This window comes from Passer montanus, unplaced genomic scaffold (genome assembly GCF_014805655.1).
Source record: "Passer montanus isolate IOZ18808 unplaced genomic scaffold, ASM1480565v1 scaffold52, whole genome shotgun sequence".
NCBI lineage: Eukaryota > Metazoa > Chordata > Aves > Passeriformes > Passeridae > Passer > Passer montanus.
In genome coordinates, this window is record NW_024370152.1 from 4,014,319 (window position 1) to 4,026,644 (window position 12,326).

Sequence of the window (12,326 nt, forward strand, 5' to 3'; positions counted from 1 at the left end):
CTAAATAGACTTAAAGATTAGATTTATAGATTTAGATTTAGACTTATAGATTAAATAGACTGTGTTTTGAAGCTAGAGGTCTACTGAGCATTAAAGCTGATTGCACAGAAAACCCTTATGCTGCCTTTAGCTAATGCTGAATGATGTGTTAGTGAACCATAAGCTTGTTTGTTTTTCAAGAGAATGGCAGTTCAGTTTTATAGACGTACCTGGCATGGCCATGATGTGGGCAGGCCAAGGCTGGGTTGGTCAGGGTGTGAGTAGGGCAAGCCAGGGCTGTGGGGAACTTGATGTGAGCAGCCAAGAAAGTGACCGGACTAGAGAGGGGGAATGACTGAACGGAAGAATATGACTGTTGGGTAACACCAGCACGAAAAAAAAAGCCTGCCAGTTCGGAGCTGTGATCCTGAGAACCAAAGGTGTCCTTGAAAAGTGCAACTGGCCTCTTCTAAGTACAGCTGGGTACCTAGAAACTGGAGAGGTCCTGAGATTCTACTGATAAGCACAGAAACAAGGAATTCTAATTATAACTTTTCTTCTGAAGTGGTGAAAAAATAGACTGGGGAAGAAGCACCCCAGATAAGGAAGGACTCCAAACAGCCGTTGGTTGCTCTAACTGCAAGAGCAAGGATACAATCTGGCAAAATAAAAACTGAATTGAAGAAGCATCAAACACCATCATTTATTGGCCATTCTATGTGTTGCACAGAAACTGTGCGACGGCTGTCCAGTTACTCATTTGAAACAGTTGCAGATTTTGTTCAGGAGTAGAACACAGTGCTCTTTGTGCCATCCTGGGCAATGATGTGCAGACACTGGCAGGGGTGCTGGGCAGGGAGCAGCCCCTCATCCCCACCGCGGCTCCCCTTGGAGGGCAGGGTTCCCTGGGGCACTGACTACTGCAGTGGAAGGGAGAGCCTGTGGAATGGAGAGCCTGTGGAATGGAGAACCACTGCCTGCCTGCTATGGACCCCCCTCAGCTCCTGCTGCAGGCAGTGCCAGCCTCCTGCCAGACCTCGGCACACCGAGTCCGGGCACTGTTCGGATAGCCCAGAAGGCCAGTGGGATCCTGGGGTGCATTCGGAAGAGCACTGCCTGCGGTTCCAGGGAGGCGATCCTGCCCCGCTGCTGTGCCCTGCTGAGGCACGTCTGGAGTGCTGTGTCCACAGTGTCCAGGACAGACATGGAGCTCCTGCAGTGGGTCCAGCCGAGGGCCGTGAAGATGGCACAGCGGCTCTTTTTTGAGGAAAGGCTGTGGGAGCTGGGCCCGATCAGCTTCGAGACAGCTGAGAGGGGACCTCGTCAGTGTCTGTCAGTGTCTGAGGAAAGGGGTCAGAGGAGATCCAAGCTGTTCTCTGTGGTGCCCAGCAACACGGCAAGGGCCAGTGGGCAGAAACCGATGCTTCTGAAACAGGAAGTTTCTGTGAACACGAGGAAGAACTTCTTTGCCGTGAGGGTGAGCGGGTACAGGAGTAGATTGTCCAGATAATTTGTGGAGCCTTCCGCAGTGGGGATGGAACTCTCTGGACACAATCGTGTGCCGTGTGCTCTGGGATGTCTCTGTTTGAGCAGGGACGTTGGACCAGATGAGCCGCTGCGGTCCGTTCCGGGCCGGGCTGGAAGTCCCTTCTGTGACCCGTGAAGGGCGCGTCAGCCCCGCCGGCGGCGGCAGCAGGGCGGGGGGCACAAAGGCCGCTCGGAACGGCGGCGGCGGCGCGGGCGGCCCCCGGGGGACAGCATTGGCGGCGACACCGGCAGCAGCGCGGGAGGGTGCGGCTCGTTCCTGCTCGGCACTTCCGGCGGGGCACTTCCGGCGGCGGGCGCCATGGGGAGCCGCGGGCAGGCGAGTGACAGACACACAGACAGACACACAGACACACAGACACACAGACACACAGACAGACACGCGTATGCTGTCCGTGGTGGGTGGTTGCAGCCTTGTGGCTTTTGTAGAGCCAAAAATCCTAGAAGATGCCTGAAAATGGCCGAGGAATTGTTGGAAATAGCCATTAAAAATGTCAATTTTTGCCATACACGTGTTCAACCCAAAACCACATGTAATATTAATCTGCCGTTTGAAAAGATGGCAAATGTACTGTGGGGTATAAAAATTTTAGGATATTAAAATATGTGCAAAACAATACGTTTATTTGTTTGATTGTTTGTTTGTTTTTAATTCTGTGGGTTTACTTTCCACAGATTCATCCATCTAGGGAATGGTGCAGCTGTAGGCAACATGGCTGTTAATTTGCTGAATTTTTTTCTGAGTTACAGCCCTGTGTTTCTTCTATGTCCTTCTAAAAAATATTTGGAATACTAATCGTGAGAGAACAAATTGAGATTATTGTGAAGTACCTGGAATTGTGCCCTCTAGAGGTGCAAAACATGATAGGGAGTACTGGAAGGAGCTTCAAAAGGCATATTGTTATCGGGATTACGTTTTTCTGGTGCTTGTCGGAGATTCTCTTCAGTCTGTGGCAAGGCAAACACCAGAAAAGTCTCTCAAGGATTTGAGGGTTTCTGTGCTTCATTGCAGTCTGTGTGAATGGTCAAGCACAACCACAAGACTGTGAGCTGTGATTCTCCGGGGGTTTGATTTTCATGCATGTTCAGGTCTGTCTTCTCTACACTCTAAATCCCAGCTTTCTGAGTGTTTGCTTTTACTGACGTGTTCATCTGCTGACCTGGCAGCTGTCTTTAAGGGAAGGACTTTGCACTGGTTTTGCTGCACCACCTGTAGAAGATTTTTGTGTGAGAATACTTCAGACATTTCTTTTTCTATCTCAGTAGCTAGAGAATATGCACTGATGTAACCTTGATAATTCCTTCAAGTAACTTGACTTTTAGAGTTATTCCAGTTCTGTTGGGTTTATTTGTCGTTGGCACAATAAATAATGCTTGTGTCCATGTATTTTCAGGATTGTATTTCCATCATGGCAATAATTATTTAGTATTGTGGTGCCAGCGTTTTAGGGCAGGTTGAAATATCTGACCTATCTAAGATTTTGATGACATCACATCTGCTTTGGCTGCAAGTGTTAATCAGGAATTTAAATAAAGCCTCTTACCTGTTGATTCTGTATCAAGTTCTCTACTGAATGGAAAGAATATGAAATTTAAACCAAAACATTTTCAGTTGTAACGTGTTCATTTTAACTAACAATCCTGCTAGCAAATAAGTTAATTCTGTTGATGTTGTATTGGCAGGTTTTGAAGCTTTTTAAGTTGTTACATAGAACACGGCAAGAAGTTTTTAAAAACGATACCAAAGCCCTCGAAGGTGAGATACTTGTTTTGTGTGGTGTGTGCTTACCTGTATTTCGTGGAGCTTTCTTCTTGGAATACAGAGAAAGATAATGTCAAGAATTATCTTTATTCAAATTACTCCCATAATTTTCAAATAATAATTGGGAAAACTTGTGTGTCCATAATCAGATATCCTTTAATTTGAAACAAAAAAATGGTCCTTAGATTCAAGCACCCAACACATATATTGAAAGGGAAACACCTGTTTTTTAAATGTTCCTGATCTTCTTGGGAGATATTTTTCTTTTGCTTGTTTTAACTTCTCTTCAGTCCAGCCAGAGCATGGTTAGCTGTACTAATTAATTCTCTATGTGTGGTTTTTCCTCAAGGGATTAATCCTGCTTTTTTAGTACCTTGTGTATGCAATACAGAATGCTAAATTTTGACTCTTATTTTATTTGTATACCAATCAACTTAAAATGTGACATCATGTGAATTACATGGAGATCTTACATTGAAATACTTGGATCAAAATGTGCCATAAAGGACTTAAGATTCTTAACTTTGGGGCAGTGACAAATTCAAAATACAATTTTTGTTCACTTTAGTTTTTTGTTTACTTTATTTAGCTGCAAGACAAAAGATAAATGAAGAATTCAGAAATAACCGAGACGAGACATCTGAAGAGAAGATTAATGAGGTATTTTATTGCTCTCTGTTGTTTGGGGGTTTTTCCCAATTTATATAAGAATATTTGAAAATCAGTTTTTACATAAAGGATCTCTAAACCATTGTAGAGACGTTGAGACATCATGAAAGCCAGGTTGGTTTAGAAGACTTCTACATGGATCTTTGTTTATAAATATATAGATACTGCCAGTGGTATTAATACTCTGTTATAAAATCTTGTACATACAAAAATACATAAATAGAAAGTGTGTTCTGATAGTTCAATGTTATTACTTTGAAGTTTATAATAAAATTTTATGAGGTAATATTTGAAGTTGAAATTTTCATGTAAATATTTTATGCTTTGCTCATAATACCTATCTGCACTGTGGTCACCTAAGTGTACCTGCTCATTGTTGTTTAGGCAAACAGAAACAGACAAATTAAACGATCTGCTCAGTTAATATCACAAATGACTCAGCATCTTTGTGGAAGTCAAAAACCAGTAAAATTATTATGATTGATTCTAGTATAGTATAGTTGTAGCATGTCTTAATTATACTACAGGGATTTTTTTGCTTCTTCTTTCCTTATCATGCTTTAAAAGTGGAGCATTCAGTTAATTCATTAAGTTAGTTACCTTTGCTCAATTGTTGCCTTAACTCCTTTTGCTGAGCCATTTTTTTTTCTGAAAGTTACTGTGAACTGAAAGGGAATTGCTGTGGTTTAGATAATTATAACTATTAACATCCGTACAGACTGAATCATTTAGTTCTTGTTGTTCAGCCTTTTATCAGACTGTCTTTAGATTGTCACTGGGCACTGGTTGGAAGAAAGTACCTACATCTGTCCCTTGAGGAAATAAAATGTAAACCTTTTCCTCATGCCAGCCACTGAACAGTAATGTAAATAGTTCTGACCTTTTAGTTAGGAGTTCCTCAGTTTCAGCTTGTCATCAGCCTCCTGTAGTAATACCCAGTGTTTGTGCTACCACTGTCTGATCGGCTAAGTTATGTGTTCAGGGGTTTTTTTTAATAGATGTACAGGAAAAATATTTGCTGCAGTTCTGAAGTCTGTATTTGTTTTCTAGACAACCTACAAATTACACATATATGATTTTTTAATATGGGTTAGCTGATACTTGAATAACTCTGTCAGTGAAAGAAATACTAGACTTCCATCCCAGCTACACACTCCTAGAACATCACAGAAGCTGTCATATTTATTACATGTACACACTGAAAAGACTTAGTTGCAGAGGAACTGAATCGAGTTTTATACAGGACTTCAGAATGTTTGAGCACTTGCTGTTAATGTTCTGCTTTGGACAGCAACTAAAATATGGAGTATTTACCAGCCAGAATAGAAAATTACAGTGTATTCTAATGTGACAACACGTACTTGCATCTGTATGTACTTGTACATGTCAAGCTTGCAGTGACATAAGGAGATCAAAGTAACTGTCTGCAGGATGAGAATGAGAAATGTGGTAGCTGAATCTAACGCACCAGCTTTTGTTCAGATGCGGAGTGCACTTATGAAGTGACCTTGGTTGTTTCCACTTCCTGTGACTTGTCTTGTTTGCAAAGTGTCAGACCTACTAGCAGAATTCCCTTAAGGTCAATCTGAAGAGGAAGCTGTGCTTCAGGCGCATGCAGCCTAGCCGCTAATGGATTTTCAGCAGGGGGAACTGAAGGGTACCTGCTCCAAGCCCTTAAAAGGGAAGAGCGTGAGAAGTGCAGTTCAGATGGCAAGTATTGAGCTCTAGCCTTTGTGGAGATACATGCCACTTCCTAGTATGAGCATGTCTTCTGAAATGTCTTACTTGAGCAATTTCATTTATTTCTGACACAGGTATCATGCAAACAAGTATTAGACTTTTCTTAATGGCTTAGCAAACCTAGCAGGGGTGCTGCAGTTTATCCTCTTAGTGTTGAGAAGGAATTCTAGGCCTTTTGCCAAATTCTAATGCCTTGGGTAGTCATTAGGTAGTGCCTTGTTTCTGCAGAGTTCTACTGTGAAACCTCAGTATTAGTTCTTGTCATGTTTTGCCCTTGTTTTTGTCTGCTTATTTCAGGAGCAGTAGTGTTGAAAGAATGGGATTGCCCTTTCACTATGAGAAGTTGAATGTTATTGAGGTGTGACTGAGTGTCATTGATCACTGGAAACTAGTTAATTGGTTTTGTATTTGCATTTCACGTTATTCATTTGCAGTTTTAATTTGGTACGTAGATGCAGGTACTGGTGTATGTTACTGAGCCAGAGTTTCCCTCACTATATGCTCTGTGTCAAGGTCACTTACATGTCAATCTCTAAGTTATTCCAGGATCCCCAAGGCAAAAGTAATGTATACATAGTACATAAATAACTGAGTAGTACAACTGAATGATTTTATTATTTGAATAGTTGTCTAGTATGGAAAATATCTTCAGAAACAGTCACATATAATTCAAATTACTCTCTTGTTCCTCTCTTCTTATTCCCTTTACTAGCTTCTTAAAATAGCTTCAGATGTTGAAGTGATTCTCAGAACTTCTGTTATTCAGGCGGTTCACACAGATTCTGACAAAATAGGTGAGTAAGCCTGCATGCTAAAAAGATACTTAAATATGTTACAGTTTAGTAAATAAGTATAGAATATGAAAATAAGGTAGGGAATAGTGAGACAAATAGCCTGTCTGTTATTCTCTGGCAAAATTCTTAATGTAAGCTATTTGTTAATGTCACTACCTAGGACAGGTGGAGGTTTCAAAGGTACAAAATTTCCATACAAATGTTTTGAAGTGTAGAGGCTGGTAAAAAAAGGGGCCATGATTACTTTTAATGCCCCTAACTAGCTGTAACTCTTAGGCAGGTCAGCAATTAGATAGCTAGTCAGCATGCATGTACAGGTTAGTTAGTCAGCATATGTCTAAAGGCAGAGGCCGCAGTACCTGTCTGTAGGTGTTTGCTCTACCAAATAGGGAGGAGCTGCCTGAGGAGCATTAGCAAGTGCAGAATATACACTGACCATAGAAGAGCTTTTTCTTTGAGGCTTGAGTGTTCATTTCCAAAATTTTTTTCCAACTATTTCGGTTTCAGGTTATGCTGTGTAAGAATACAGTGATTACCTCAATGCAAAGTCTATCAAATTTTGAAATCCTGATTCCTGGTTTAGAAGTTCTTTTATCTTGCAGTCAAAAAGAGAAGTAGTAGGTTGGCTCAGAGTACAGCTGTGTGGTAAGAGAATACAGGAAATCTTCAGCTGTGTACATTGTTTCCTTTTACTTCTGTTTAGTGTTGTCTGTAATGTTTTGCACCAATTTTCAGGTTTAGGTTTGGTAAAACATATAACTTTAAAACAGCGATTATGATCAAGGCCAAAGATAAGTCTGGACCAGTGTCAAGTCTTCCATGGTGATTCCAGGCAGATAACAGTTGAAGAATAGGAACAGACAAAGTGAATTTGCACCTCTTTTCAGCTGTTCACACCTGGCAGCACTTCCTGAGTCAGGGATGTTTTCTGGTTTAATTATCTTCAATGGGCTTCTCTTCAATTACTTTTCATTTTCACCAAGCTGTTCATGAATTTTTAAGTCCTTTATTGCCTCCTTTCTGTTCACTTCTCCCATGAAGCAGCTCTCAGGAGCAAGAGGTGTGATTATTCTTGCTGTTCAGTGCACACTGGGCAAGGAGGCATTTATACACACAACGATGGCACAATAATGTTCTCTCTTTCATTTTCAACTGGATTCCTGGTAATAGTCACTGCTAATTCTAAATTTAATTTTTGGCTGCCAAGCATACATATTGCTTTTTTTTACAAAACTGTACTCATTAAACTCATTGGAGTGGTCATAATCGGTTTTGAACTTACCACTTACTTTACATATATATATATATATATATATATAAAATAAGTTAGTATTTTTCTTGACCTGTGTGCTTTGCATGTCTCCAGGTGTAATTTTGTCCGTCAGTTTACTCAGTCAGGTCTTAAGCATGTCTTGCTATTTTTCACAGTAAGACATCTTCTTAATGAAATTGTTCAGGATGGTACAATTAAAAACCTTTTCTTCACAGGTTATTTACAAATATGTTGAACAGTGACATGTCAGCAAAAATACCTGTAGTACTCCACGTTTGACATCACTCAGTGGATGACCTGATCATTTATTGTTCACATCTTACAGTTTTAACCGGTGACTTGTCTCTGCAAGACTTCTGTCATAAGGCTGTTGTTTTATAAAAGCATTGACTGAGGGACTTTTGGGAATCCAAACATGCTGTGGTAACCTCTGAAGCACCACTCAGAGAACTCGAGCAGAGAGTGTAAGGCAGAACTTCCTTTGCAAAAGCCACGTGGATTCACATTCAAATACTAACTTATATTCTAATGCTGTGCAAGTATGTAGGGATGGGGTTATATCAGCAGGTGTATCAGCAACAGAAGGAGGAGGAGAGAAAACATAGGCCTGCAGCTGAATATGACAGGGGACTCGGTAACGAAGGAAACAGAATAGTCAGTTCTGTGACAATATTGTGGCAGTAACTTTCACTGGGTGCTTTCTTTTTCTGTTGGCCTTCAAAATAGGTGTGACAAGATAAATATTATGGATTAGATTCCAAGGCTTGGGTGAGAGAGCTAAGTCAAATCCAATATTCATTTTTGAAACTGCTGAAGTAAGCATAATGACTCAGGTTTGAAAAAAAATGCCATTGACCCCCCTGCTAAAATTACTGCAAAACTTTAATGGTGTCTTAATATCAAAATTTTCAATGTAAAAGGAGATGGGAAAACATTATTGTAACCAGCCGAAAGTAAAATCTTAGGAACCGGATTTTTTGTTTGTAAATGTAAAAACACCTTTAGAATTTGAAATAGTATTTTCTATAAGATTATAGTCTTTACTGTTTTGGTTTTTTTTTTTCTATTTCAGTACTCATACCCAGGAAAGATCTGCTACAGGACAACACTCCTTACTTAGATAAACCAACAAAAAAACAAGAATCCTGAGGAAATATTGTTACCAGGAAAAAAGAGACTGAAATCAACTCACTGATTTTATTGAGTGCTGGAATATCATCATGCGCTTGTTCCGTGGAAGATAGTAATACTTTCACAGAACTTAAAAGTACACTCATGAATTGTGTTACTTCAGCCAGGAATGTTTCTGATTATGACATCTCTCAGACAGAGATTGTTTCCCAGCAATCCAGAGTTTTTCAAAGCAATTTAAAAATTAAATGGAGTACTTAATACTGATAATATTTATTTTAAAGTTTAATGTCAATCATAAGCTTCTTTGAAGTAATGAAAAATCATCTTGTGGCATATAATGTTAAATTTATTCCTTGCACCAAAAGCATGATTTCTGAAGTTGTCATTAATTGTACACTAGTATACTGTGATGGTTGAGAGATTTCTTAAAGGTTTGTCCGAATAAATTATTTGTGTTTTACAGATGGGAGAGCATGTCTAGTGTTTTTCTTCCACACACTCTGGAATGAGCCAGGAATGTTAGGGTTTGAGTTCTCAGGTGACAGCACAAAAGAACCCAGACACAACATAACCTGAGGATGTTGGTTTACATCATATGGTTTATGAATTTGTGGTTTGTGTTTTAACTTGTAATCATTGAGTAACTGCAGAGAAAAGGCCCTTGCTGTTTAGTTGCAAGTGAACTTGCCTAGAGTGAATATATGAAAAGTATGATTAGTAAGCCCTAATAATTTACATTTTTTAAAGGATACTTCCTTGGTTCTTGGGGAATTCATTGCAATGATCTGTTCATTTCCATTTTAATTGGATGGAGGTACAACTGCAGTGATACATAGAATCTTTTCTTCATGAAATTGATGTCAGGCATCACCCTAGGATCTAAGTACCTCACACAGGAGTGAGGCAGTCTGACAATACGTCTCACCTTATGAGTCCTGCTGTATCTGTTATCTCAGTCTCCAAGATGTCAGAATTGCCTATCTATGTCTGTACTGATTTGGTTTGACTGGATGAATAAACCAGAAAACTCGTGCCTTCATCCAGTCTCTTTTTCTCACAAAGCATGTCAATGTGACAAGTACTCCTTTCTTTAAAACTCTTGCCTCTGGCTGCGATGGCCAGGTCAGCCAGCAGGAAATACAGCTGTCAGTAACTCTCTTTGAATTGCACTGATACTCCCTGCGCTGTAGCTAAAAGGCACCAGGCACAAGATGGGAGATGGAATTAAATGACTGCAGTTCTTGCCATTTGTTGTATTCTAGTGGCTCCACTACAAAACAGAAGTCTGTCTGTAGAGGATGTCCTCTTCCAGGCCCCTGGTATTGTTTACTTCCCTAAGAACTATATCCCATGTCTGGTTTCCCATCCTTCTGCAGCCTGCCTACATTGACTTTTTTTTTTTCGATAATGAGCATAAAAGAGTCATATGCCAGAAACAGAAAATACAAGGTAGTTGCAACTACCTTGTAAAGAGAAAGCAGAACATTGCCTCAGGTGAAATTACCAACTTTTAAACTGAAGTAATTAAACAGGGGTATGGCAAGACTGGGAAATGATATAACCATTAAGGTGGACATCCCATGCATGGCATGTTGGAACTGGGGGGAATTCACCTCTCATAGCCACTGCCTTAGGCTGTGGGTATAGCCTTAGAAACTTTACCCTTCGGATTGATTTTATAGAACTGATGTTTGCTAAGTTTTCTCTCTTTCACTACAGATGTAAAACAGTATTACCCATTACTATGCAAAATAGTTAGTAAAAGACTTCAGTGATGTCAGCGGTAGATGGTGGTCTTCTATATGCTCTTTGAGGAAGCCACAAGTGGAGAAATTTGTCATGTGACTATTGCTTTGGTATTGTCCTGCTGTCATGTGTTCCAGGGTTTTATTTTTTAGTAAGAATACATCAGTAGAAATACAGTAGGAAGTGTCAACTTACAGGATCAGGATTGCAATTCAACGGGCATTTGTGTCTTTCATCTTACATATATCTTGAATACTCCTAATAAAAATACAGAATGAGTCACTTGAATAACATACACAACTGGTGAAAATAAAGTACCTTGTAAAAATAATGGGTACCGTTTATTTGTCTTCAGAATGATTGTTCTTACACTCCTGTGCAGTATCTTTATGGTATGTGCATTAACATTCTATGTTCCTGCTGTCCTTGTGCATTCCTGGCAGCAAAGACAAACCAAATTCTGCAGTGTTAAGATGAAGAAAATGAAGATGATACCAAAAAGGCTATTGACATAAGAGGCTGACAGGCCTATTCCTTGCTATTATTCAATGTGATCTTAAATAGGAGTCCAGGGAGTATCTAGACCAGGGTAAATGGAAACCCAAATATGATACTGAGCCTAAAAGTACCTCAGACTTGGTTGCTGTCTGGGCCCCAAGTACCCCAGACTTGGTTGCTGTCTGGTGTTCGCTTTCTTCAAATTTAACTTTTCAGCCTTGAAAGAATCTCACAAGCCTTTGCTGTCTGGGCCCAGTAGGTGTTCGCTTTCTTCAAATTTAACTTTTCAGCCTTGAAAGAATCTCACAAGCCTGCTTAATGAGCAGCGTAATTCAAGTCTTCTTCATGCTAGTTGATCGTAGTGACTATTCCTCTTCCCCTTACTTCATGCTTACCTGTTGGTGTGCATTCCAGAATCCAGCCATCACCCCAGTTTCCATTTCCCTTTTTAATTTCATGCTGCGTATGAATCTGTTCTTGATATTGCTAGGATTGTGCTCATATATATATGTATTTTATTTTTTTAATTACTAAAAATAATAAAAAATAAAAAGGAACTGTTGATGCAATCTCTCTTTGCAAAGGTTGAAGTCTTAGTTGAAACTTTTCAAGTCATTACAGGAGTTTTCACTTAATGGCTTAGAAAGGGAAAAGGGTTTTCTGTTTACAACAGAAACTGTATTTTAACAGGTTCACAATTACACAATTCAATCACATTTAAGTGTTTTAGATTTACTGGAACAGCAGAATTTTTAAAGCAAATGTGTGTGCCTTTCCTTCTAGAGTATATATAATGAATCATAAAAGATATGCCTTGAACAGTTCTTTAAACTGTAGTTTTATTATGTGTGTATCAAAAAAAACCAACCCAAAACCCTAGAGCTCTTCTCCAGGCAGACAGGAGGTGCTCTTGGAAAAGCCTCAGTGCTTGCTCTGCTACAGCCCAGCTGCCACAGCCAAGAGGTCAGTGTGGTCTGACCAGCACACACTGCTGTGCAGGGGCATGTCCATGACCTGTACAGAGACACCAGCAGTGCTGCTTAGCAAGACCTGGGCTTGTACAGGCGAGTTTCAGGTTTGCTCGAGGTAGCCACATGTGTACAGAGTTTGGCAGAACAGATGCTACCTCAGTGATTCCATGTAGCACAATTCTAAGCACTTCCGTTTTTGGCATCATCTACCTGAG

General features: G+C 40.1%; 1 protein-coding gene across 4 annotated transcripts; it reads left to right on the forward strand.

Annotated features, from left to right (window-relative positions):
* Positions 1–1,571: 1,571 nt before the first annotated feature.
* LYRM7 (LYR motif containing 7) lies at positions 1,572–9,365 on the forward strand. Of its 4 annotated transcripts, none has more exons than XM_039724170.1 (5): positions 1,572–1,922; positions 3,208–3,280; positions 3,876–3,946; positions 6,408–6,489; positions 8,835–9,365. In XM_039724170.1, the coding sequence occupies exons 1-5, from the start codon at positions 1,587–1,589 to the stop codon at positions 8,909–8,911; spliced, it is 639 nt and encodes a 212-aa protein (XP_039580104.1). In that variant the 5' UTR covers positions 1,572–1,586; the 3' UTR covers positions 8,912–9,365. The 4 variants fall into 4 exon arrangements, with proteins under 4 accessions (XP_039580104.1, XP_039580107.1, XP_039580105.1 ...); XM_039724173.1 differs by having other exon boundaries at positions 1,771–1,843; XM_039724171.1 differs by lacking the exon at positions 1,572–1,922 and adding an exon at positions 1,967–2,017.
* The last annotated feature ends 2,961 nt before the right edge of the window (positions 9,366–12,326 follow it).